At 41.7% G+C, this 27,900-nt stretch overlaps 1 protein-coding gene across 1 annotated transcript in view; it reads left to right on the top strand.

The window, feature by feature from the left end:
• The window catches only part of nrbp1 (nuclear receptor binding protein 1), a 56,270-nt gene that overhangs the window by 16,683 nt on the left and 11,687 nt on the right, over positions 1-27,900 (top strand). Inside the window, exons 2-13 of the mRNA XM_087148916.1 lie at positions 4,886-5,008; positions 16,781-16,885; positions 18,262-18,392; positions 19,565-19,659; positions 20,150-20,233; positions 20,806-20,966; positions 21,582-21,711; positions 23,174-23,276; positions 24,106-24,156; positions 24,540-24,723; positions 26,035-26,098; positions 27,433-27,488. Coding sequence (XP_087005042.1) covers positions 4,886-5,008; positions 16,781-16,885; positions 18,262-18,392; positions 19,565-19,659; positions 20,150-20,233; positions 20,806-20,966; positions 21,582-21,711; positions 23,174-23,276; positions 24,106-24,156; positions 24,540-24,723; positions 26,035-26,098; positions 27,433-27,488 — 1,287 coding nt within the window. The remainder of the gene's footprint in view (positions 1-4,885; positions 5,009-16,780; positions 16,886-18,261; positions 18,393-19,564; positions 19,660-20,149; positions 20,234-20,805; positions 20,967-21,581; positions 21,712-23,173; positions 23,277-24,105; positions 24,157-24,539; positions 24,724-26,034; positions 26,099-27,432; positions 27,489-27,900) is intronic.

The following is a 27,900-nucleotide window of genomic DNA, read 5'->3' as shown; positions in this document are numbered from 1 at the left end:
ATTGGATTCTGCATTCAGGAATTCTTGAAGGGAAGCTGTGCTATTTCTTACCAAAAAGCTTTTCACTACACCACATTCTGTTGGAAATGTTTGTTTTGTAGAATTTTGTTGCTCTTCGTATGGAAAACAAGATAACTTCTTTATATATATGTTAACATATATGTATGACATATGTTTACCTCATATAATACAAAAATATCTCTTTTGCTAAAAATATTCATCATAGCAGAAACAGAACTTTGTCTTTTTTTTGGCACTCATGTGTACCAAATAATACGAGTCATTCCATTAAGTTGGATTGAACAAAGAGTGACAGAGGAGCCAAAATTTCAAATTCACATATTTGTGTCATTTTTCTCTCAAGTTCAGACACATTATTAACTGTGTTTCTCATAACTAGTGATACTTTTGCAATAACTTAGGCAGACAAGGAAATACTCGGGTATGATGCATCATGCAGTGGGTTGTGGATGTAACATGAAAACCACACAGTTTCAGCGGAGATAAATGAAAATTCATTTGTTATGTTCGAATATTGGCAAGTTCCGGTATCCCAACAAAAATAAAATGGTAAAAAATGGAATATACCAAGGTAATTCCAGAAATTAGGGGCCATTTTTTGGTGTGCCCGTTACACAGATCTGACAAATGATTTTGTAAGTTCAGTTCTAACATGTTTTCTATATTCCAAGAGTGATAAATTATTGCAAATTACATGCCAAACAAATAGTAATAGTTTGAAAACAGTTCTGGTGATATTTCCTTGTCAAATAACAAAGGCCAGATGTACATGTAACAGGGACACGACAATGTCACACTTCTGGACCCCTTATTTCTGGAATTGCCCATATCGCAAGAACGAATATCAGGGTTGGTACATGAAGTCATCTTGGGAGACGAATGGGGAAACCAGGACCAGCCTGCCTGCACGCAATACGTTGTGTTCACAAGCACGGTTCCTCTCAGCGCGAAATTGCTCAGTCGTTAGCAACAAGATTATACCATTTTTGACCTGGGAGGGGGGTTCGGAAATACTTGGGCAGGTACCATTATTTCCTTTTTGTGTGTTTAGATAGTAACACCGTCACTGGAATGATTGCTTAAATTAACTATAACTGGTTTACATTTTCGGTTGGAAAATGCTTAAAACCTGTTTATGTACGAGTTTAAGGTACCGGTATGACTCCTCCAAGGGGTTTGTGGTACCACCCTTGTTATTACATAATGGTAACGGTCATTGCAATAACAAGATCTGGACATAAATTGGAACTGTCTGAGTTTATAATTGTAAATTGTGAATACTAAAAGATTTGCCGAGCATGAGCACACTACACGTGTCATAAATATTAAAGGATTCATTCTTTCTGCGATCTTGTACTTTGAAATCAGTGATAGCGGTCTCTCGTGGCTGAATTTACTTCTGACAAACTTTGGGTGGGTGTAACTGCATCGCAGATGGAAACTCCATGTTCAGCAAGCAGGAAAATACATGCCTGACAACATCTGGCATGTGATGTATTGTTTGGCAAATTCTAAGCAAGAGCTGTTGAAGCATGGAAGAATCCATTTCCAACAAGGGGCATAGACTTCGGCTTTACAGAACTCCAAGGGTTGCAGACACAACAGAATGGCTGTGGAAACAAATTAAGAACAAATTATTTCTTTAGCAGTGAAATACAGCAGCGAAGGCCGAGTTTTTAAAAAGTACATCTGGGTTGTAACTTGTAGGTTTCAAACCGTGATAATGTAGTTGGCAATTATATTGCAGGTCCAAAAAATAAACTCCTGTTTCTGGGATGTTACGTGACTATTTGTTTATGGAAACCACATGTTGCATGCATGCGCAATACCTTAAAAAAGGACCGGTACATGTACAGTGTATGTTTGCTGCCACCAGCGTCTTCAAGTCTCCCATCGACTGAATGTGTAGTCGGTAAATTGGGTTTGTGTGGGGATTGTGCCAATGAAGGCAAAATACTTTGATGCAACCATTGGATACCGGGTATTAGAACATAAACGCAAGGTTGGCAATTGGAACAGGTGCTGGTATCTTCATTTTGAGTTTATACACACTGTACATGTGAAGCAGGTGTTTATCTGGTGTGCTGCACCATGCAACAAACTCCTTAGCTGAACTTTGGTCTCATTCCTGCTATGGTTCACCACAACTTTTCTTAGATTGTGTTGCAGGTACAAAGGTACCTGTACTTTAAGAAAACATGAGGGTTAAGATACCGGTAGTGGTAATAAAGTGAGCAGTTTTCTGTTGGTACTGTTGCCCAAAGATCGTATAGCGCTGAAGGTGCAAGATGGATAACTCTGCCCAAAACGTACAACTACCATGGGCGCCATTTGAGCAAGCGATACGCCTGCGTGGTTTACAGTAATGCTTCAGGGCAGGCTCACCAGGTGTATGTGCCTGCCGCGGCGCCTGCGCCTACGCAGTAATGTGAATTGCGCTTGCTCAAATGGCGCCTATGCGATTACATTTTACGTGTATTCGCGGTGAAGTTCTCCATCTTGCACCGCAATGTGGTGCTGTACGATCTTTGCCGTTGCCATTTACTGGTACTAGTACATGTATTTCTACCTTGTAGAGGTGTTCCCTCTTTTGAAGGCGTTGCATAGAGTGGCAGGTTAAGGTCATGGCAGTCAGCCTGGGATGAGAAATCGAGAATGATGTGGTTGTCATCGGTGTTCCCCCTTTCATCTGGACAAACTGATGAGCAGTGGGGTCTATTCAGGTCCCTGAACAATTTCCTATCGCCATGACCACATCATGAGATACAGAGCCTAGCAGACATGGATTCAGACAGACACATCAGAACGTTGGCGCCAGGTGCACAGGCATGGGCGGTATTGCATTTTTTTTGGTACCGCAATATTCCCGACAAAAATGTCGTGATATTCACAAATACAATATTCTTTGAAGTGTGATACATGTATTGCATGTACATGTTAGTGTACATCAATCCGTGATAATCAGGCCCCAAAGCTGTTGAATTGACAGGGAATGAGCTGCTGTTGACCTGAGACAAATTATAGCTCCCCATACACCACCCACCTCCCCTTCCTATATGTGCTCTTAGTCCCTGATTTGGAGACAGCACAAACTGGAGCTGTGATCAACCCCAGTGAGTGCTCCCTTCGAATATTGAGGCCTCCCTTTGGATGTGGAGGCCCCGCCCCCTTAGTGCTATCTGCATACTGGGTTGCTTTTTGGTCTGCTCAATGAAACTGTTTAGGAGAGATCTTTTTAATAGCAGTATTTCTAGTTAAGCAACAACTGGTACACAGCCAATCACAGACAAGCAGTATTTGCTGTGCCAAAATTTTCTGTTAAAATTTGTTGAAGCATTGAAAGCTGTGTGGGACAGTCTGCTGGATTTTTTTAAGTTCTTTGCAGTAGGAAAGGTGCATATTTGTTTGTGCATAAAGTATTTCAAATGAGACCATATGTATAGACCATAGATAGCATGGTATGCATGTCAGTGCAGTGTTACCTTACCATATAACCATTTTGTATAAGATTAATGATGACAACTAACATGGGACCGCTGCATCATCTGACATGCTGTGTGATGCTTCTTTATCTGCCTTAGTTTGCATGATTATCCAGTAAACTTGGAAGGGTTAGTTGGTAGTACACTTGCATTTTGTTGGGACGGGGTGGGGAGAAGAGTTTTAAATAAAATTGCCAAGCAGGATGTGAACCGGTGACCTGCAATGCCTGCGCTGAGAAGTTCTTATGGTCTCAAAATGGAGGGCCTGATGTTTTGATCCCAGCAGAATCTTTCTCAAAGCAAAAGCAAAAAAGCAGGTGGTGCACAAGTTTCATGGGGAATTTTGAGAAGTCCAAAGAGAGGGATGGGTGAAGGGAACAGTAGCAGGTTCTCATAGCAAAGTACATGTAGAGTAAAACACAACTCTTTCTCTCTCTGTTTTTTTCTTTTTGCTTAGTGTCATGTTGTTAGCATTAATCAGAATTCATGAGAACAGTGAGGCCCAAATATATGCCAAGTGGTAGACATATGTACATGTACACGTGTATTTAGCCAGATGTACATGTATACATTCACATGTATAAATTTCATATGTGTAATACAGTCGATCCATATCAAAATGGTGCCCATTCAATCATGCATATTAAATGGCCACTCCTGGAGTCTTTCAACTCAAAAAGTTTGTGATGGGTGATTGCACTTCAGAACAGGTTCTAAACTGGGCCGTTTTCATTACATGTACCAGTAAGTAACAAATAACAAATACTGGTATGAACCAGCGAGAGAGGTCTCCGAGAGTTTGTCGACAAAATGATTGGTTTTGAGTGATCGTTGAAGTGTACTGGTATTACAAAGTTTGGAAAGCATGTGCTTTAAATGGGCATTCAGTGGGCACGCACCAATACGTGGTTTGTCGTAGAATCAACATGTACCGGTACCACATGTGCAGGTAGGCCGGTAGCAGCTGTACGATAGCTAAAATCTTCACAGTATATACACTGTACATGTACATGTAGTACACAGTTGAACTTTTGGGAAACAATACCCTGAGAACTGAGGCAGTATTAAGAAATTGGCAGGCTAGCAGTGTACATGTACAGTTTATGTACATGTACATGCACAAGTTCGTGTATATTGCATGTATTAGTACCGGTAGGTATAATGCTTGATAACTCAGTTGATATGCTGTGCACGTACGTGTACTTAAAGTGCATTTTCTAGAAGTGGCAGGTTCAAAGTCCAGCTGCGGCCAATTTGTTTCTGTCTTTCCCCGTTGGTTTTATACAAGTACTTTCGGCAGGCCAGTCAAGAAAGCAGGATTTATCAGTCTGTGTGTGTAGAATTTTGATGTGTGTATTTATCTCTCTTTTCTGTGAACTCAGGTCACACAGCGAGATGTGCCAGGCATTGATGTGGCCTATCTGGCCATGGACACAGAGGAAGGGGTGGAGGTGGTGTGGAACGAAGTGCAATTTTCAGCTCGGAGAGACTTCAAGGAACAAGAGGTATAAAACGTTATATCAGGAGCAGTGAATGAACAATGGTTTATTAAACCCTTCAATAGCCAGGGGTGGATGGAGCCCCTTGCAGTTGTCTCTGATGTCATAGCAGTGCATTGTTTTTTTGACACTGAGCCATTGTTAGTTTACCCTTCAATAGCCAGGGGTGGATGGAGCCCCTTGCAGTTGTCTCTGATGTCATAGCAGTGCATTGTTTTTTTGACACTGAGCCATTGTTAGTTTACCCTTCAATAGCCAGGGGTGGATGGAGCCCCTTGCAGTTGTCTCTGATGTCATAGCAGTGCATTGTTTTTTTGACACTGAGCCATTGTTAGTTTACCCTTCAATAGCCAGGGGTGGATGGAGCCCCTTGCAGTTGTCTCTGATGTCATAGCAGTGCATTGTTTTTTTGACTCTGAGCCATTGTTAGTTTACCCTTCAATAGCCAGGGGTGGATGGAGCCCCTTGCAGTTGTCTCTGATGTCATAGCAGTGCATTGTTTTTTTGACTCTGAGCCATTGTTAGTTTACCCTTCAATAGCCAGGGGTGGATGGAGCCCCTTGCAGTTGTCTCTGATGTCATAGCAGTGCATTGTTTTTTTGACACTGAGCCATTGTTAGTTTACCCTTCAATAGCCAGGGGTGGATGGAGCCCCTTGCAGTTGTCTCTGATGTCATAGCAGTGCATTGTTTTTTTGACTCTGAGCCATTGTTAGTTTACCCTTCAATAGCCAGGGGTGGATGGAGCCCCTTGCAGTTGTCTCTGATGTCATAGCAGTGCATTGTTTTTTTGACTCTGAGCCATTGTTAGTTTACCCTTCAATAGCCAGGGGTGGATGGAGCCCCTTGCAGTTGTCTCTGATGTCATAGCAGTGCATTGTTTTTTTGACTCTGAGCCATTGTAAGTTTACCCTTCAATAGCCAGGGGTGGATGGAGCCCCTTGCAGTTGTCTCTGATGTCATAGCAGTGCATTGTTTTTTTGACACTGAGCCATTGTTAGTTTACCCTTCAATAGCCAGGGGTGGATGGAGCCCCTTGCAGTTGTCTCTGATGTCATAGCAGTGCATTGTTTTTTTTGACTCTGAGCCATTGTTAGTTTACCCTTCAATAGCCAGGGGTGGATGGAGCCCCTTGCAGTTGTCTCTGATGTCATAGCAGTGCATTGTTTTTTTGACTCTGAGCCATTGTTAGTTTACCCTTCAATAGCCAGGGGTGGATGGAGCCCCTTGCAGTTGTCTCAGATGTCATAGCAGTGCATTGTTTTTTTGACTCTGAGCCATTGTTAGTTTACCCTTCAATAGCCAGGGGTGGATGGAGCCCCTTGCAGTTGTCTCTGATGTCATAGCAGTGCATTGTTTTTTTGACACTGAGCCATTGTTAGTTTACCCTTCAATAGCCAGGGGTGGATGGAGCCCCTTGCAGTTAGTCTCTGATGTCATAGCAGTGCATTGTTTTTTTGACACTGAGCCATTGTTAGTTTACCCTTCAATAGCCAGGGGTGGATGGAGCCCCTTGCAGTTGTCTCTGATGTCATAGCAGTGCATTGTTTTTTTGACACTGAGCCATTGTTAGTTTACCCTTCAATAGCCAGGGGTGGATGGAGCCCCTTGCAGTTGTCTCTGATGTCATAGCAGTGCATTGTTTTTTTGACACTGAGCCATTGTTAGTTTACCCTTCAATAGCCAGGGGTGGATGGAGCCCCTTGCAGTTGTCTCTGATGTCATGGCAGTGCATTGTTTTTTTGACTCTGAGCCATTGTTAGTTTACCCTTCAATAGCCAGGGGTGGATGGAGCCCCTTGCAGTTGTCTCTGATGTCATAGCAGTGCATTGTTTTTTTGACACTGAGCCATTGTTAGTTTACCCTTCAATAGCCAGGGGTGGATGGAGCCCCTTGCAGTTGTCTCTGATGTCATAGCAGTGCATTGTTTTTTTGACTCTGAGCCATTGTTAGTTTACCCTTCAATAGCCAGGGGTGGATGGAGCCCCTTGCAGTTGTCTCTGATGTCATAGCAGTGCATTGTTTTTTTGACTCTGAGCCATTGTTAGTTTACCCTTCAATAGCCAGGGGTGGATGGAGCCCCTTGCAGTTGTCTCTGATGTCATAGCAGTGCATTGTTTTTTTGACACTGAGCCATTGTTAGTTTACCCTTCAATAGCCAGGGGTGGATGGAGCCCCTTGCAGTTGTCTCTGATGTCATAGCAGTGCATTGTTTTTTTGACACTGAGCCATTGTTAGTTTACCCTTCAATAGCCAGGGGTGGATGGAGCCCCTTGCAGTTGTCTCTGATGTCATAGCAGTGCATTGTTTTTTTGACTCTGAGCCATTGTTAGTTTTTGCAACAATGTCCTGCAGTCATTTTGACCCCAAGTTTGTAAAAATCAGAGCTACCGTTTGCACAAAACAGACATTTTTCAAAAGCAGGTTGGCACAAAGAGCTATGCTTCTCCGATTGACGTGCTCAATGCACATGAGCCACACCTGATATGAAACCGTGAACTTCAAATGACTGTATCAATAAAAGCGTTTGTCAGACTAAATTGAAACTTCACAGATGTACTCATAATGAGTGTCAGGTATGTATGTCAAGTTTGAAAAAAAATCAGGTGACTTCTTGGGAGGGGGATGGATCCACCCCAATTTGGCAGTGTGATGGGCCCCAAAAGTCTTGCTCTTAGGCTTTTGGGATGGTTTATTTGGGGGTTTGGGAGGGGGCAGATAAGTGTGTGTTGTTTGCCGGTGTCATTCTGAGTAATGGTTCAGAGGGTCAAACCTCAAGCCATCAACCATTGTTTTGATGTAATTGGTGCACTTTAAGTGCACAGCTTGTACATATTTTTTAATATCTATCCCTAAAAATAACATCAGAAAAATGATAACTTGCGTACATACTTGGCAACAAAAAGAACAGCTGTTGCTTTATCATGGCCAACAGGAAATAGTATTTAGTTGATTCATTGCAAAAAGGCCGGGTGTTACACATCGGAGATGACCAGAAATTTCTGAAGGATTAATTAATAATTTTTTTTAGAGGAAATTCATTTTGGAAAAGTCCAACGTGTGCAAGCATATGTTTATGTGAGCACCTGTTGTCTATTATGCTGCGACGTTCTAAAAATGTTTTCACTGTGATGGGCTATTTCCTGTACCAAGTTTAGGATGAAGTCATATCAGTCTGTACTCCAGAAGAGAATTAATGATATCAAAGACAGTTTTACTCCAAGTTGTAAATTTGAAACTTTGTGGGGACTGACAGAAATGTCAACAGAAGAGAAGGGGAGTGGTTTCATGCCCACTTTTATAACGAGGACCTTTTCAAAAATCTCATGCATTGCTTAGCATTTTTTGTTACTGGTATCTAGGGCATGCAATTGTAGACAGTCACAGGCAACTGAACATTCACAGGTAGCTTTTTTTTTATCAGGATTATACATATACTGTGTTAGCTAATATGTTCCTGAATGTTTACATGTATAGACCCAACATTTTAAGTCTGGTGGCCAGACTTTAAAAGCTTGGTGGCTACTTGTTAAACATCGCTCTCCGTGGTACTAGACAAAGGATGAGCTATGTTGGTATCTTGAGGAGGGATGCTGGGATGGAATTGATGATAGAGTCGACAGCCTGTATAAGGGACACTGGCATCACCACAGGAGATCCCGCCTGCGGGGGGGGGACATGATTATAAACAGGTTGGGGTGGAAGCAAAACTTGGTGTGCTTCCAGGCTATTGCTGTTGGTTGTAGAACACTGACAGAGTTATCCAGATGGATGGAAGATAATTAGAGTTTACCCATTCTGGCACACTTTACCTGCAGCTCCCTATTGGTGAAACATCTATTACAGCCTATTAAAACAAGTCACCCAGACCACTTCTGAATGGCAGAAATCCTGCATTGAAATCAGTATGAATTGTCCGCATTTTCACACATTGGATGGACCACATCGATGACGATATTCATTAGCTGATACGAGGAAACAGATTGCAGATCAGTTTTCCCTAGATCGAGGTACATTTAGCAGAAAAAAACATATTTCACAAAAAAGAAAGATCGTGTGGCAAATGAAAATGTCCAGATCTCAAACTCCAGCATGTTTTCAGTATACATAGAACCTTTATTTTTTTTTTTTTTAATACAAGAGCATCCAGACACTGTGTTTCAGTGCTTGCGCATGTTTGAGCCATTCTTCAATGCGTGCCGTTTATAAACTGTCTAGCATTTGCAGGCTACATACATTTATGTACAAATTCAGCAGCATAGTACTGGACACCCCAATGGTCCCCCATTAATTAATTAGTGGCAAAAAACATCGAGTTGGGTTTTGTATGGAGTGACAACGCCCGAACAGTGGCTCCTTACAATAGTTACATGCACGTACATGTACACATGTATGTAATACATGTGTACTTCAATACAGTGCTTATCCACTTTGGCGGGGGCCACTGCAAAGGATTTGTGATAACGTTACCGTGGTCACCGCATTTGTCTGTAAAAGCTGTTTCCATTTTTCATTGGCGTTTTCCTATTGTATTTTAAAAAAACGAGCAGGGAAAAGTGTCACTGGACGTAGAAGCAACAAAAGAGCTTTAGTTGAGGGAAGTCTTTTTTGGTTGTTTGTCTTGGATCTTTTGGAGAAATCACATTGCTTTGAGCTGGTACATGTTTAAAAGCTAAAAATGCTGAAAGTTTGAAACAATTGTTATTCAAGAAAGTGTGCTGATTTTTTAAATGTCAGGAAGTTGAACTAAGAATAGGATATTGCTGGGCCTGCACATACTGTACATGTACATGCAGTGAGCTTCTTTGTGTGGAATGATTTCATAAAAAGCCGTCTAAAGATAGACGTAAATGTCAAGCAGAATCATTGGTGTTTGTGGCAAGGTTGAGACATGCAGTGCATTGTGGATACAGTGTGCTCTGCAAACCGTTCATCATCACATGTGAATTTCTTAGCATGACCGATGTGACAAGTGATTTGACCGGAAACCTAGCAGTTTGCATCAGACAGTGATATTTTTGGTGTTACAAGTTGTAGCTCACATGTGCCGCTACCAGTAGCTTCCAAACTGAAAGATTTCTTCTGTCTGTAATGTGGATTTCTAATATACCCGGTAAAAACATACGGTACATGTACATACACGGCACATGTATACATGTACCGGTATCTTGATTCTGATCTTATTCCTTAACTCATTCCTCTACCATGAAGCCTGGCTTGGATTAAACATCTCTCATGTGGAAGTAGTCCAAAGACAAGTCTTAACATGTTCTCAAGCATTTGCCAAGGAGCATGCATGCGCTGTACACAGGTGTACAAGTGTATGATGCATTCAGTATTGTACATTGTCATACCTCTGTCTTGGATACTCTCCGTTTATTGGCCCAGAATGATCACATGACAGGGTGACAAATTTGCATATCACACTCACCGTGAGACATTTCATTCTATCAATGGTGTGTGCACACACGCATACAGGCACGAAACAGAAGAGCTTCTGGAAGTTCAAGAACGAACATTTGTAGTCCTTCAGTTAGTTTTGCGTGGTACCCATGATACATTTTGTGCATAGGCTACCAGGGAATTCGATTGATGAGTGCACTCATATAACAGACTCGTTCCCGCCCCCGCAGCATATAAGGTAATGCGGGGACTGCTAACCAGACTATATAAATGTATTCACTGGTACCCCGCACTAGTTTCACGTTAGACTTTAAGCAATTAACGAAAGTGAGGGGACAGTGCATTTAAACGACTGTTCTGTTAATTGTACAGTTTTACAGTAGGCCCATCATCTTCTGAAATACAGAGCTTGTTTCTTTTGATAAATTCGTCAACACCCTTGGGCACACATAGCACCTTCGGGTGTTCAAGACGTCATATCCCACACCAAAGCGGTCAACAGTTTTTCAGTGCTACTGATACCTGTAGATGGCTTCTAACTGTGCAGCATGTATCAAAAATACAATATATTACACGCGTGACAATGCTTTGTCCATGCACCAGTGTGGTGTATCACAGGGATTGGTGATATTAGGAGCAGCTAATATTACTTTTATGTGGATGAAAAAACATACTCAGATCTGGAAACACCATCCCCCTCCCACAAAATTAATCATAGTAAGGAGACCGAACATAATAGGGCCGAAAATGTCATCCATGGGTGTCACCAGTGTTATCTCACTGATCTTGATCTGAGTTCAATCTGGGTCAAACATCTGTGTTTTATCGTGCAGTCTTTTGTACAATACTGAGAACATTCCCAACCCTGTCTTTTTTTCAGGGTTCAATGAGTGTCTCTGCCCAGTGATGAAGTACGACTTGCAGTGCACGGAAGTCACGTAGTTGTAGTCAATTACCCCAGAAAGGATTCTTTTATCTTCCCATGCTCTTGGAGCTTTTGTTCATGAAGAATGAGATAAGTCTGTCATCAGCTGCAGAGCACAATAGTCTACACCGCTCAATATAAAAAAAAAAGTGGGAGCCACTCATAGGGAACCTAGCAGGATCTGTCTGGCTTCGCAGGAAAAAAAATGGAGGCTGTCTGATAAAAGGGAGGTGGGAGGGGTGAGAAGTGTGGTCAAAAGTACTTTTTCTCAAAATGAAATTACACGTTTGGTTATGAGCGTGGTTAAAGCCAGGCCTTTGACACAGGTCAAGCAGTATTTTTGTGTGGTTTTCATCCATCATTCCAATTTATTTGTTGGAATCTAGGGACGATTTACTTCTTTTTCCTGAGTAAATTAATACCGTAGGTTTACTCACCTGAAGAAGGGTCCCAACACTAAACACGGTGCGATGATAGTCCCCTGTGGTAGTTTTGACTGGTTCTCTGCCAAGTGAGTTTGTTGTGGGAGTGAATTTGCTCATGTTCTCCTCGGCAGTTCACTGTCCCATTTGGGCATTATGTGAAAGTCTTCCAGGAAACAGATTATACAGGTACTGACTACAGGCACATTGCATAGATTTCCACTAATTCTGGGTAGTGTGAAATATTTTGAGGCATCCATGTTTTACACTTTTTTCCCCTAAAAGTTGATCCAGAAATGCCAAGACTTCTTGTATGTTGAGGTTTTGTTTTCCTTGTCAGCTGTTTATCTGGCAGTTTGGAGCACAGATTTGTCGGAGCAAATACATGTAGGTACGGTACTGTTGTAAGATTTGCACCTGTTTTTCTGATGTAAAAAGACATGTGAACACAGAAAATGAACTTCAAGGGTTATTTTGTCCAGGGGGGCAAAAGTTATCCCTTCTGCTGCCATCAACAGTTTGCTTTGCATCCCCACGAGTACAGCTTGTGATTGGCCAGTCATCAGTCTTCATTCACACCTACAAGAACAAGCCAAAGTCCCAGTTGTAATTAGCGACAACAACACCAATTTCCGCCGTTGTCAGACAGCGGGTGTAGAGGAGGATCAGTTGATTTCCTGTGGCCGTCAGGACCGATCAAAATGAGCCGGCAAGGCAGACCATGAGAGCGAGGGCCTCCGCTTTTCCTGGGTCTGAAAGAGGGGGAGGTGAGTAAACTGACCTGGCATGGCAGGGTTACTGCTAACTAGGACACTTGCTTCCTGCAAAGTGTGTAGTATTTCCTCTTTGGAAGCCGGTCCCTAGTTGGAGCCCGCCCGGGGAACGTAAACTTCCTCCCTAATATTTGTCCTGACTCTTTGACGTGTGCAGGTGTGAAGGGAGCGTTGGACTGTTGTCCGTCCCCTTTTGCATCCTCTGTCCCCCAACCAAATGCCGATCCAGATTTCAAATTAGAGCCTTGTCAGAAACCTGCCCCTTTCTACTGCGTCTTTTCTTTTTAAAAACATTTTTCCTGATTGTTAATCTTCAGCCGTTGACACCAGTGTGGTTTCAAAGCACACTTGACCCATAAGAGGATTAGTTTTGCCTTAACAGTCTGACCTTTTGAAGATCCGCAGCTAGAGTCCATTACTGAGTTGAACTTTATTAACCCTAACAGTCCTCAATCCTCCAACAGGTGAAGGATTAAGGACTGTTAGGGTTAATCATAACCCTTGCCAATCATTCGTGTTGTTTTCTCTTTACTGCCTTGTCACCTTTTTAGTACACTCCAAGAACATAGAGCTAGGAATGCCAAGACGAAATCGGACACAGATATTTCCTGTGGTGACTGGCCTTGGTACACAGATGCTTGAGGGTTGTACATGTACGCATGCTTACCCTCCATGAACTAGATCAAGCCTCTGTATAGTACTCGTGCAGAAGTAATGCGAATCACTGAAATATGGGGACAAATTCTCAGGAAGAATCGTTCAAACTCACTGTCCTAGCAGTGTCCTCAGAGAGACCTTTTCAGCCCTTGGAATCAGTGTAACTTCCGAGGGAATATTTTACGGGCCTTGCGATCTTTTTACAGTGTTCTCGGGGAGAGCATTCCACAGTCTACGTGTTGTGTAGAAAGATGTGACAGATCGTTGACTGCTGATGTGAATTTCAGGAGCAAGGATGCCTACATAAATCATCTTTTAAGGCTGTAGCCCTGTAATGTTGTACAGTAACCAATCCATTTGCCTTGCTTCTCTAGTCAAGTCCCCTGACCTCATGCTAACCAGTTTCCTGATCAGTTGGAAATGGTTTTTGCATTCTGCTTATAAATAGAGGTGTCAGTACAGACATGTTCTTTATCAATTTTCCTGTACTGATGTTTTGTCAGTTAGATGGTATCTGTGGTGTTGAAGTTCCATGGTGGCAAGTAAAGGGTTTGTTTGCATTGTGAAAGTTCCAATCTGTGACAGGTGACAAATACGCAGGAATTTTTGGGGTGGCAGTGCGCTGATGCAGAAGGACTTGGTAATTTGCAGTAGTAGTGCATGCATGCTTATGCATCTGTGTCCTGGTAATTCCATGCAGCACAGATGCTGTATGATCACTGATCGATAAAACATCAAATGCAAGAATGCAAAAGCTCATTAATGGCTCATAATAAAAACGTTTGTTGGTAACGCCCATTTTCACAGAGTTGTGGGTACTGCTGCTGGTAAGAGTCTAGGCCAGCAATTGGAAACTGCTCCAGTTTGAAAATAACCGCTGTAGACATAAAAGAATACAGAGACTTGCATAACTCCAGGACTCTGTAGAATGCTGTTTGTTTGTGCTGGCACATTTAACTGGAAACAAGTTAATTCTTTGAAGTTCTATAGACCTTGCCTTGGGATTGTCAGAACTTCAGAGAGAAGGAAAATCTTCACCATTGTTGCTCTTCATGGATTGACTGTTAATTACAGTGTACAGTATTGTAGAGACCCAGAATTTAAAATTGCTTGATGAGAGGATGTAACTCTAACAGCCAAGGAACCGTAAACGAATTCTATACATTGGTGTAAAGAAAAACTTACAAATTGCTTTCTGTGGTCTTGCCTGAAAACAAAACAAGGCCAGAAACCCCCCCCCCCCATATTATTAGGTTGCACAAGACTGTCCACATTTCATAACACTGGAAACATTCATCTCTGATTATGTGCACTGTGCACAAGTGCCCCCTCACTGGTAAGAAATGAAGAGATTGGGACAACAACGGAATGTGAACATACTGCACATCTTTGCGGACTAACTTGTACAAACAAAAAGGGGCATCATATTAATTGGGTCCTTCCCACAGGATCCCCCACATGCACATGTATATTGGAGTGAAGTTAAGCACCAGTCCTTTAGTATCAGCCCGATACCCGGGTCAGTTTTTTTTACTGTTCATCTGACATGTTACGATTCCAGTTTTGATCTCACAGCTTTTGTGAATGGTTGACGAAATTGATATTTTTTGTTTTTACAGGGCTTGAGAAAGATAGGAGGAAATGAATCGCTTTGAACCTTACATTGTTGAACTGAAACAGGTCCTATGATTTCAAGAAAAACACTCGTCTGTGTTGGCATGTGGAAGAGAATGATAGCAGAAACATCTGGACAAAATAGGCCAAAGTCACACATTGCTGGTCATGTAAAAAAATGATCGTACTGAGATGATGTGCATGTCGAATGTAAAACCGTGCATTTACACGAATGGGAATATGATCAGGTTTTGCTTCATCATGATACCAGTTTGTAAAACATTGAAAAGCCAAAAATGCTGTTGACTTCAAGAACTTTTCTACCAGTAGGTTGCCTGTTGAAATGAACACAGAATAACGAGGAAACTCCGCTTCTGCTAGCAAAGCACAGTATAGGCTTTGTATGTAATGAATACACCAGAAGACCTATATGCAATGTACATGTAATTGTACACGGCCATGTATGACACATTGTGCCAAGTTACGTCGCAAACAGACCATCCAAGTGTGACATGAAATCCTTTGTGCACTTGAGTTTGCCGACTCCCGGTGTTTCATTGGGCTTATTATAACTCACACTGCTTGCATCAGTATATTGTAATGGGATGGATCTGGGTGAGGCTAAAAGGGAAAAATCAGCAGGTTGACTGTCTAATGGGCACTATGTCTGGCCTGGTGGGTTTTGCCGTAACACTCGTGCTGTTAAGATTTGCGCTCTCCCAAGTGATGGAAAAAATACCATTGTTAAGTTATTTGTTTTGGTTGGAATGGCACCCCCCAGCATAGCAACAGTGTTGAGAGTATGTTCATTACCATGTGAGTGCTTGCCCTGCTCTATGTGAGGAATTAACTGTTTTGCCTAGAGATTTCGAAGCTAAAACTTAGCCCTAAAATATAAGTTAATGGTCCAAGAATCTCATCATCGGAAGAGTGTGACGAAAGTAACCTGGAGGACCTGTAGTGGGACTTCCACTTGTTTTCTGCAAGACTTGGCTCCTTTTATAGGAGCCTACATGTATATTCAAACTGTGCATTGATCTGAACAGCTGTGGCTCTTTATTGTGGTGTGCTTGCCGCAAAAGTGAGCCACAGCCACAAAATAGTCTCCCAGGCTATACTGCCACACATTAATACATGTATCTATTGGTTTTGGAGGCAAACATCCCATCATAATTACATGTACCAGTATTTCTACTCGCGGGGAAGATAGTAAAATACTACACTACTTCAGTGCTTGATAATAGCCAATTCAGTCAAATTGGAGCATCACTCTACACGGTGTGTTGCATATTATTGCTATAATGCCCTTGGAATCCTTGCTACTTGTAGCAACCTTCCAAAATCTTCAAAAATCTTCCACATCTCAGGAACCCAAAGGAGCATTTTTTGTCGTTACATTAATTTTTCAGGTACACCAAAGACCCACGTGCAGCAACAGTCATTTGCTCCTTGTGTTATGCACATGTACCTTCCTCAATACACCAAAATCCTTCAGAGCTTCTTGGTAGATTTTGAAGGAGCAGGGAAGACGGGTTAACCATGCATGTAACTATCCAGGTCATGTAGACTCGGCCCTCTAAGCTTCTCTGCTATTTCTTGAATGTGTTTCTTGGAAGGGTGACCATTACCTCAGTCCTTCAAAATATTTGGATGTGTGAATGATATGTTTGAGTAGTATGGATGATGTCCCGTACATGTTCAGCCTAAATTTTATTCATGGCTTAGCGTAGACAATTCTGGTCTGGCCGTAGACCTTGACAAATTGCATTCTTCAAAATCATCCACAAGTTCGTTGTTTGTTTTTTGTCCTACAATCTATCCTTCTGTATTTCCAAGTTATGCAAGGAGAATTTTGGAGGATTTGAAAAGGTAAGGTAAGAAGTGCTTGAGATATGTAAGACTTCAGTACACGTACATGTATATTTTACTTTTCATGATTTCTAATGCACCTGGTTTTTTTTTTCTTTCTCTTTTTTGGTCTGTAGGAGAAGATCCGAGTCAAGTTCGACAACCTGATGCAGCTAGAACATTACAACATAGTCAAGTTTCACAAATATTGGGCAGACATCAGACCAGAAGTCAAACCGAGGGTAGGTCCACCGCCCTTTCATGTTTGATCTGTCTGATTCTGCATGTACATTGTACCTTAGTGGTTTAGGGGAGATGAGTTTGAATTGACCGATAGACAGTGTGTGTATTCACCTGTGTTTATTCTCACACAGTGCCCAACAATGCCAATCATTTATTCATGCTAGGGTGCGTCCTTGTAAACATGGACTTAAGATGCACCCCCACCTGTACTTTGTGAGCCAGGAATTCTATAAATGTGCGGCAAATTTTTGGGAGTCAGGTTGGTAGAGTGGCTGTTTCCTCGCCTTCCACTTCTGCGACTCGGGTTCGAATCCCACCGGTATGTAGGTCAGCATGTGGATTGGGTTTTCAGTCCCTGCCTGACTCTGTGGGTTTTCCCTGGAATATTCATCTAGGGTTTTCCTCCCACCTCTGATATTGAACATTTCTTCACCGTCTCCTTAATATCACTTCATCCTGTAATTGGCGCTAAATTTGCTGTTGGTTGAGCAGATGTAAATAAATGAATAAATAGATTAGCTTGCTGCTTTTGTGTGTAGTGGCTACATGTACACAGCTTAAAATGTGTACAAACGAATATGCATGCCATTGCTCACAAAGACATTCCTGGGACTTTCTTGTGTAACCTGTGCTAGGCTTGTGTGACTTGGAATGGGAATGGATCTTTTGGGTACCACTTACTTCAGGAGTTCCATTCTCTGTAGCTTCATGATTTATCATCTTAGACAATTGACTTTTTGTTTCTGTGGATTTTTATAGAGTTTACAAATTGACTATGGTGCATCATACATGTACTTACAGAGCAAGCAGATCCGTTTTTTATTTGGAAATAGTGAGAACATGAAATTTTAGGTTGAAACTGTGTGAGACGATGTGTAAACTTCAGATTCATGCTGGTTATCCAAATTTGGTGGATGTACTGCACAGGTGACTGAAGCCCAACCAGTCATTCATGTGCCAAATCGCATACATGTAGAGCTTGATTCAGCCCTCCCCTTTATTGAGGATTTAGGAATCTTCTCAACCCAAAATGCTGAGGGGGGGAGGAGTTTGAATCGTGAAGGATAACATCTACTACTGCTTAATGGGTGTGGCCTAGTGGTATGGAGGGTCAGGGGTTCATATCCAGCCACCAGCCATATGTTGTGTCCTTGAGCAGGCCACTTTACATCCACTTGCCTGTCTTCCCCAGGGGAATAGAATGGGCACTAACACAAGCCCAGGAATACTGTGTCAGGGACAAGCATCCCATTTGGAGGATAGCACTGGAAATATGCTATGTTGTTTCATGATGCTGCAAGGCGGAGGTCAGATGTACTTTACAATTTTTTGCTTGGCAGCCTGTGTTCATTCCGAGTTTTTTGCTTCTCAACAGGTAATTTTTATCACAGAATACATGTCCTCGGGATCACTACATCAGTTCCTGAAGCGCATCAAGAAAGACAAACGGAATATCCAGGAGAAATCCTGGAAACGGTGGTGCACTCAAATCCTCTCAGCATTAAGGTAACAGGACATTAAGGGGGGAATGAGTGGAATCCAAATTTTAGTGTGAAAACTTATTGAATCTGAAAGTCTAAATATTTACTGTGGAAGAAATATGTTGAGAAACTTGAGGAGGGATTTATATTAGAGCAAAATGTTTATCCCACTTACCACTTTTTAAAGCTGTAAATTTGTAATACGTTTTCTTTAGACATTGCGCATGTGGATTTTCTATTTTGGTCATCGCTATGCACAATAGAAAGTGATAATGAAAGAAAAATGTAAACTTGTGTCAGTTCAGTTTTACTTTCGTTACCCTCAGTCCTTACAAAATCAATATAAGTGCATCATCTCTGCCTAACTTGTCAGCTTGTCTCTTCATATTCTTGTTTGACCAACGTGCTCTGAACCTTTCAGCAGTAGCCGGTAAACGGTGCTGCCTTTTGCACATCATGCGCCTCAAATGTAGCAACAATTCAAGCTGTATTTACTTGGAACAACCTTTCTTCCCAGCCAGTGTGGAGTTCACTCTGAAATCGCAAGAAACAGTCCTATCAAGCGTTCCCATGTAGTCCCCCCTCAAAAAGCACTGTGTGATGGCCATGAAGGTGCCTCCTTACATTGTACATTTTCTTTCAAACAAGGCGTCCAAAAACCCTCCAATGGTTTTCACTGTCTTGCAGCACATGCCCTGTAGTGTGTGCAGACATGTATGTATCTTCCCAAGGCATGGACGCTATTCAGTGCAACACATTTATTCAAATGCTGGACAAAAATCCAATTGTACCAAAGGCTGAGGGAAGCCAATGAACCAAAAGTTGGAAATGGATGTTTTTGTTTCTGCCACATCGGTTTCCCTTTTAAAACTTTGATGAGTTTGTTCAGACTCTTAACCCTGGTCATTGGCGTCTGCTAATATTATCATTTACTGATAACTTTTCAAATATCAGCCTGCATAATTATCCCATACAATATTGCAACATCCTCTACTAATCAGCCATCCTTGATTAAAAGCATATGACATGTACTTGTGCGCCATTTTGTTTGATCAATTAAAAAAAAGTGGCTTTTATGCACCAATGCAAATATAAATTGCTACGTATTTTTTTTATTAAATATGCTGAGTAATGTGGATTTGTACAATAGCAATTGTTGAAATTTGACGATTTATGTATGCTTTTCCCTCATTGTAGTTACCTACATACGCGCGACCCACCCATCATCCACGGCAACCTGACAACGGACACCATTTTCATCCAGCACAACGGCCTGATCAAGATAGGCTCCGGTGAGTTCAAAGGCCCGCGCAGCTGCCGACAGATGGCATCTCCATTTCCATTGACAGAATGAAACTATATGGACCCTGGTGCATGCCTCATTGCCCAGGCGGGCCGCCAGTTCTTGCTGGAATCGCTCAGCAGATATTATTTTGGATAGTATCTGTCGCAGTGCTTTGATAATGATGATTATTGTTATTAATTATTTCTGGTCCTGAAATCAAGGATTCCTCAAAAGCCCCAAGGCAGAGTCATTTGCAAGCTTCAACAAGCCTGTAGAGAGGAGATGAGAAGAGATTGCAAATCACCCTAAATGCCCTTCATGAAATTGTGATATCAAATCGAATATTCCTGCTGCGAATTTGCAAAAGGTGAATCAACTTTGCTGCAAATGTTTCGTGATGTCGGTTAGCTTTGTTGTTGCATTACTAGTGTGGATGTCTGGATCAAATTACAACATTAAAGTGCTTGTCATAATCATCTCCCATTTTGTCAATCCAGTCGCACCTGATGCCATTCACAACCACGTGAAGACATACCGGGAAGAACAGAAGAACATGCACTACATCTCACCAGAGTATGGAGGTTGGTAACCAGCTTCTTGTGACGTAGTGATACACTAGCACTCTGGTGGTTTAACTGTGACAAACAGCAACCTGTTACTCTTCCAACTCTGCGTTATCATCGTATTCATTGGTTCCTCGACTGTGCCTCCAGAATGTAACTGTTGATAACCATGATTTTGTCATGAAAGGTACTAATTTTTGCCCATCATTGTTGATACTTAAGAAGCACTGTGTATTCAGTACTACCCAAGAGATCCAGGGAAATTCTCAAACTTGCTCAGGGTGGATGTGAACGTTCTCTCTTCTGCTCCCTGTTGCAGAGGTCAGAATAACCTAACTTTTGACTTAACCAAGGTCAGCTGGCTAGCTCAAATCAGAGATGCCAAGCTTCTGTCTGCAGTCAACAGGGAATCGGTGAACTTCACTTGCGTTACACTAGCATGATATTCCAGAGGTTGCAGTTTAGACCCTGACAGTTTTGTCCTTGATTTGCTCAGAAATTGGACGCTTGTAAGTTAAAACCCATTTGACTCTTGAAAGTGAGTAGAATATGAGTTTTTTGCTGATTGATTTAATTTTTTTTCCCCTCAGAGTCGCAAGATCTCCTTACAACAGCCGTGGATATCTACGCCTTTGGTATCTGCTCACTGGAGATGGCAGTTGTAGAAATCCCAACCAACGGTGACAACAAGCATATATCGCGGGAAGCCATCAATAACGCAATAGGCCAACTGGAGGACCCACTTCAGAGGGTAGGTCATCCTGAGAGATTGCTAGTATCAGAAGGAATCAGCCTTGGTGTTTCTACAAATCTTGTGGATATCTGATGTAAAGGACTGCAGACTTCAGTTTCATAAATTCAGTCACCGATTATGACTTTCAGGCTCAGCACAGGAACATTTCCCACTGCAAAAATGTCAAGTTGTCTGCATTTTAGGCCAACGTTTGGACATATGACTTGGTTCTTACATGTTTAATGAGCATTAAAAATTGATCTGGAACACAAGATCAAAGGACATTTATTGTCATTGAGCCTACTTATTAGCCTAGCGAGAGTAATCCCACAATGCATTTGACCCAGAGGGACTGAATGTTAATGGTTTAGTTATGAATGATAGTGTTAGAATTACATGGTCCTGTGCAGTGATGTGTGGGCTCAAAACCCCAGTAAAAAGCACAATTCCCGTCTTGCAAGAAACTTGGCCACAAGGAGCATAAATGGGTAACTTAGTGGAGTTATTGAGTCAGTGTTTAATCTGCTGGATTATTATGAACTGGGCAATGGGAATAATAACTGTGAAGTGCTGAAGAAATTTGTAAAAAGTGACATGTAATCACTACGTTATCAATATTATTGTCCCGGGCAGGATTTCATCCGTAAGTGTGTTGGCCCGGTAACCACCAGACCCACAGCAAGAGAGCTGCTATTCCATAACGTCCTATTTGAGGTTCACTCCCTCAAACTCCTATCAGCGCATTGCTATGTCCGAAATGAAGGTGAGTTTTTAAATTCCTTTTACCTCAATAAAATAAGTCCAGTATATTTATGGCCGTCATGTACAGTTGGACCTTGCAAATTTTACCATGTGCTTTATAGCCGTGTGTAGCACACACCATTGGTGAATTTTCTAAGACATAAAGCAAACAGTAGACAGTGTCAGAACTGTACTCTCAGAAAAGTACAAGTTCAGGCTTCAACCTTAAGCTTCAGAGGGTCAAGGCTACTTGGCCTTGAATGCTCCCAAAAACCAAAGGGCACCAAGGCCAACCGAAATGGCACCAAGGCCACTTGGAAACTTTTACTTATCGTGCTTGTTGGTGACTTAAACACAGACTTTCCTTCAATTTCTACACTTTAACTTTCAACCTGCAATTTTCACTGTTTCTGGTCACATGCTGAGCAGTCTGCTTGAATTGAAAAAATAAAAATAAAATATGTGTAATACTGTACTAACTTTCAATTTACCATTTGATGTTGTGTCTTATTTTCATGATGCCATGAAGGCAACACTGCATTTTGAAAATCACTGTAGTTACTTGCAAACAATGCAATTTAAGCAAGCTGGTCACTGGTCACAGCCCAGTGCCCGTGTGAATACCAGTAAAATAGTGAGGAAAAATAGACTGGGTCATTCTCCCATCCACAATCTCCAAAAATAGTGACTCGGTCTCAATATGTCCAACATATAGAATCCAATCGGTGCAGTATGTGTAATTCTGCACCTTGACTTGTAACCAGTCTATGTATAAAAGTAGTCTGGTGCCACATTTTTAGAGTCATACAACTCAACTACATGGGTATGGTTGCCATACCATCTTGTCTACAGGGCGATGCAAAACCAGTCCGTGAAAAAAATATAGTGCTCATGCGGACGTTGACAGAAATGCTAGTGCGAAACGGTAACTTGAAAGTTGAATACAACATTAAATACATGTAGACCTAGTACTGATCATTGAAGAGGGGCACGTCTGCCAAGTGGCTTAAAGGTACGCACTATTTTTAAAGGGCATCACGGCAATTCACTGGGGCATCGCGGCAGTGGCCGCTGGTGGCCGCTGTAAAGATCGAAGCCTGCAAATTCATGGTCTTCTAACATAAATTATGTAGGTGTTATTATCAATGTCAGTTATATTTGTAATTGACTTTACTGACGTGAAATGTTTTTTAACAAGGTCAAGTTTTCACTTTGCCACTTGAAAACATTGGCAATAACATTCCCTGAATACTTCTGTGCATGAGCAGATGGGACTAGTGTCAAGTATGCTTTCGCCAGTCATTTGCCGATGAAAGGGTCTCTTAAAATCTGACTCACAAGACAGAAGAACTAACAAGACACAGGCTTTAGTACTGTTCAGATTCAGGGAGGCAGACTGCAGCCTTTTGCCATTACCAACTACAAAAAGACATTGCTTTGTGCAGACGGGAGAAATAACATTGATGTATTTTTTTTTCCAACAGCTATTTTAGACCATGCCGATAATGCACTGACAGAGAGACTATCCCCAGGTACAATCATAGCTAGTGTAGTACATCCCGACGGCCGGGAAGGTGTGCAATGGAAGTAAGTCCAGTTGAACCTTAATCTGTCTACATTTGTCACCTGGTGTGACTACCCATGCTTGTGGCTGTGTCATATCTGTCAAGCTATGCCTCTCTGTCTGTCTACCTGTGTGTTACCTTCTCTGTTTGTCAGTGTGTCACAGAGATGGTGTCAAGAACAAAGCTGCTTAAAGTAATTACACATGCCTGCTAACTACTTTAATTTAACCTTTCCAATTTTGTGAGTTTTCAAAGGTCTGAGTATCAGAATGTTCTGATTTTCCAAATTTTCAGAAGAAAACCCAAAATCTGGAAAACATCTTGCATCACCCTCTGGGAAGTTTGCTCGTATGATCTTAAAGAACATACACCCTAGGGAGTTAGGGTTAAACATTGATGAACCACAATACATGCACTGCTTGTATATAGAAGGAAATCATTGTTGCAAAGGCACCCAGTGGTGTGTGACTCCATACAGACACGACACTCAATGGCTGTTTCATTAAAATACGTTCACTGCATTATGGACGCACAGCTTCATCACGCTTGTCCAGTTGCCTGATACAAAATCAACGGGGAAAAAACAAAACGTGTATGTGTGCTTGCTGTCCAGTTCCTAGACAAAATGTCCTGACTGTTTATTATGCTTTCAAGGATTGAGATCGCATGTTGTGTTCTGTTTTCTGTCATTCAGATGTTGATGTTCAGGTAGGATTAAAGATTAACGAACAAGCAGCCAACTTTGAAATCTCAAGTTTGATAGTTTCTTTGAATCTGGTAATGCAACAAGGCAGTAGTCATTCCATTTTCAGGAGATATTTATTCAGCATTGTATTTTGTTTAAAATGCAGAGTTTCCCAGGTTCCAGCCCTTGAGATAGAGAAGTTCATTGAAGAAGTCAAGTGAGTTTTTTTAATGCAGTTAGCTTTTTTGCTGTGTAGCTGGAATGCAGGGCATCAGTTGATGATGTAAGATGCTTTAGTCTTAAGAGGGAATAAAAACTGTCTAGATTTAAAAAACAAAATAGATAAAATACGAACAACTGAAGTATTTTTAAATAACCGATGTAGTTTTTTTTTTTGTTGGTAACAACCGAAAGATATAACACTGTTAAAATGAGATATGAGCATTGACCCAAAATTTGTTGTGTCTCTAAACAAAGGGTAATAACCAGGGTTTTTCTAACAAAGATTTTTTAACCACGAATCTTGGACAAAAGGCTGTTTAACCCATAGTTAGTTTGATGTGTTTGTAAGAGTTCTTTTTTGGAAATTTGTCCCTGCAGAAACGGTGTCTACCCCTTAACGGCATATGCACTGCCTGAACCCCATCCTACCAAGACGAGGCCGCAGACCCCCGAGACGGCCGAGTCGGTGAAGAGCGCCACACCCGAGCCGCTGGAGGTGGAGAGCAGATCCATCATGCTGATGCAGTGCGACATGAAGGAGGAAGAAGAGGGCAAACTCAAGGTGAGTTATCTTAGGATCTGGCCCTCCAGTGACAAAGAAGACAATCTTCTTGTTGAGTTCACACGTTAGCCATTGTCCATTCATTATTTGCATTTGAAACGCGGGCAGATGTTGCATTGTGCGCATCTTGGATAGACCACAGAGAGCCCTAAAGTGGTATCATTCCCAAGGAGGCCATTGTTTATCTTGTTCCCCGCATCTTTTCTATGAATTTGAAACTGATGAATGGGATGGTACCGGACTATTTTACAGTTAGTGTACATCCCAAGATACCCTTTCAACAGTTTTGAAATTATTCATCAGAGTAGACTGATACTAATTTGTCATGGAATTTCATTTTGTTGCTTTCGTTCTTGGTCTCAAGGTAACCAACCTGAAGTGTAAACTTTGCTTTCAATTTCAATATGACCGACTTGTGAATAAAGCCAACAGTCTGGTGTAGAGCCTATGTCAGTGACTTAGAAGTTGCTTAGCAACAAGAAAGAAATCTGAGTGATTTACAGCACAGTGCACCATCAAGAGATAAGGGAGGCCATTCTTGCCCTATATCATGGGAAAAGTTGGTATCCGTGCCATTTATGGACTTGGTGTTCTCATCTGCTTTCATAAGACTTTAACGGCTCCTGTACAACAGTCTAAGGTCTTTTCCACAACCCAAACTACTCCAAGTCCCGTAAATGCCAACTCTAAATGTTGTCATGTTTTGGCTGATTAGGTACCATGAACTTATTCAATTTTGTTGGATGGAGGGTGACGGTGTTGGATTTTGTTTGAGAGGAGACACACAGCAGTTACTCCGTGGAGTGAGCGGCCGGTGGTACCATGTGCTGGACTGTGTTTGAATGTGTTCAAAGGTTATAGTGCCTTTCCTCTGCAAGTCGCCCGTGTACTGCAGAGACCTATCCCATACCAAATGGCTTAAACTTCAAAACTGTTGACCTGTCCAGTCACATGTCAGTAATTACAGTGGCAGTTGTATCTGTTGAAATTTGTTAGGTTCAGCACTGTTTGCAGTACAAAAGCCTAGGGGGTTGGGTGAAAGAGGATTTTCTTTTCTTTTTTTTTTCTTATTTTTTTTCCTTTTTTTTGGGGGGGGGCTGGTATGTGTGTTTGACACCATGAAAGAAACAAAACTGATTTGGTTTTTGGCCTGTTCTGATCAGTAATAATAATGATAAATTTATAATGCGCAGATTCCACATACTGTGTTCACGTGTGCAGTACATGTACCGTACATTAATACAAAAGATCAGTGGTAACCTTTCACCATTCCCTTTATTTTTAAGAATAAACTGGTTTATCTTTACTCAGTTGGAGTTACTACTTCGAATGGACGATAAAATGAACAGGCAGCTGAGTTGTGAAATTGCAGCAGGTACGGTCTCAATCGTCTTCTTTTTTAGCAGAATAAATCTGACATTTTGTAACTACATGAACATAAAACTTGAGCAAGTATTAACCACTTCCTGCCAGGGACTCCGGGATCGGAGACGTATGGTTTATATGGGTGGCCAGGGTCTCCGAACTCGGACAAAGGAAACAGGGCCCTGTAACAAAAGACCGTTCTCCAAACAAAAGACCAGGCTGCTGGGCATTACCGACATTTTTCACTCTCAAAAGTGATGATAACCCAGCCTTGTTCTGAAACCGTATACCGAGGTTTGGGGCATTGAGAGCAAGCGGATTACCACCGGGGACAAAGGCGCTCCACCACCGCAGCAATGAGCCACACAGCACCGCTGCACGCTAATCTGGCCCCCATTGAAAAGAGGTCAGCAGTGCACTAAGCCAGGTTCGTGAACAAAAGACAGTTATACAACACCGCACAATCTGGGTTATGTTTACAAGGCTGCTGGCGTGGCTGAAATACTCGGGCGTCAATGAAGGTGACCTGTCAACTTAGAGTAGTGCCTAAAGATTACTTGGTGCGGCTATAAACGACCGTTAAATGAAATGATGAATTTTTGAAAGATTTTGAAAACGGAAAAAATGATAGTTATTCCGGCCCAGCATCATCAACCTTGAAAAATGCCCCGGCATGAAGTGGTTAAGAAAAGTCCTGAGGAACAACACAGAGGAGATGCCAAACACCCTGTAAACTGTTTCTGCTTAGCGTGCTGTTGTCTTGGACAAGTTTGAATATTATTGGTAAATTAGCCAACTCTTCCCTAGAGATGAGTCAACCAGGATAAAGTTATACTTGGACACTTAACTGTGCCAGGCAAAATATGATAATTCCTTAATGATTGACTTGGGTTCTTAATCTTGTGTTGGCTTGAGTCTTACATGGATAAATAAATAAGTTATCTGTTGATTTTCACTGATTTCTTTGAAGAATTGTGCTTCTGAAGTGTGAACATGTACTTTTTTGCAGCATCTTTTAATTTTAGTCAGAACTTTTCCTGTATTTATTGTATGAAATCCCTGCATACTTATGAATAGCCTTTTAAGTATTTTCCTACCTTAATTTAGTTGAAAGTCACCAAGTTTTTCTGTCACATAAGGCAATGTATCATTTAGTTTTTTTTAAGATTTCATGTGAAATTGCAGTTTTATTTGAGTGAGGTGTTTTGTTTTTCTCTGCCATTTCAGCTAACTCTAGCAACACGTGTTGCAGCCTGCTTCAGTTTCAACCTCTCCATTGTCTTCAAATTTCTCCTTGAACTTTATTCTTTTGTGATAAACCCCACAACTGTGATTTTGTTTCAGATGACAGTCCGTGGGGTCTTGCGAATGAACTAGTGGAATATGGTTTCATCAACAGCGTGAGTATCCTGTCATTGCATTACTGCTGAAAGCTTGGCAGAAGGGCAAAGTGTGGGTGTTCACATTTTGCCGAAGGCTGAACTTGTGCTTGCCGAAGTTGAGCCTTCTTGGCTGACTATCGGAAATCAACCCAAGCAAAAAAAACAACTTAACCCAAAATAAACCTTCTCAGCCAGAGTAAACCCAACAAAACTCTATACCAACATGACCTAATCTAACCCAGTCTGTTCAGCCATATTCGTTCCAGCCCAGTCCAACCCAACTGACTCAACCTGACCAAACCAAGTCCGATCCAACCCATTGCAACCCATGCCAACTTGACACAGCCCAGCCTGACTCAACCCACCCCAGCCCAGCCCACTACAACCCATCTCATCCCCAAGAAAACCTAAGAACCTTGCAAGCCATAGA

Source organism: Acanthaster planci, linkage group LG18 (genome assembly GCF_054643075.1).
Source record: "Acanthaster planci isolate LZ-2023a linkage group LG18, COTS_SCS, whole genome shotgun sequence".
NCBI classification, from domain to species: Eukaryota; Metazoa; Echinodermata; class Asteroidea; order Valvatida; family Acanthasteridae; genus Acanthaster; species Acanthaster planci.
Note: the sequence above shows the minus strand (reverse complement) of the source record. Positions and strands in the feature narration are given on the sequence as shown.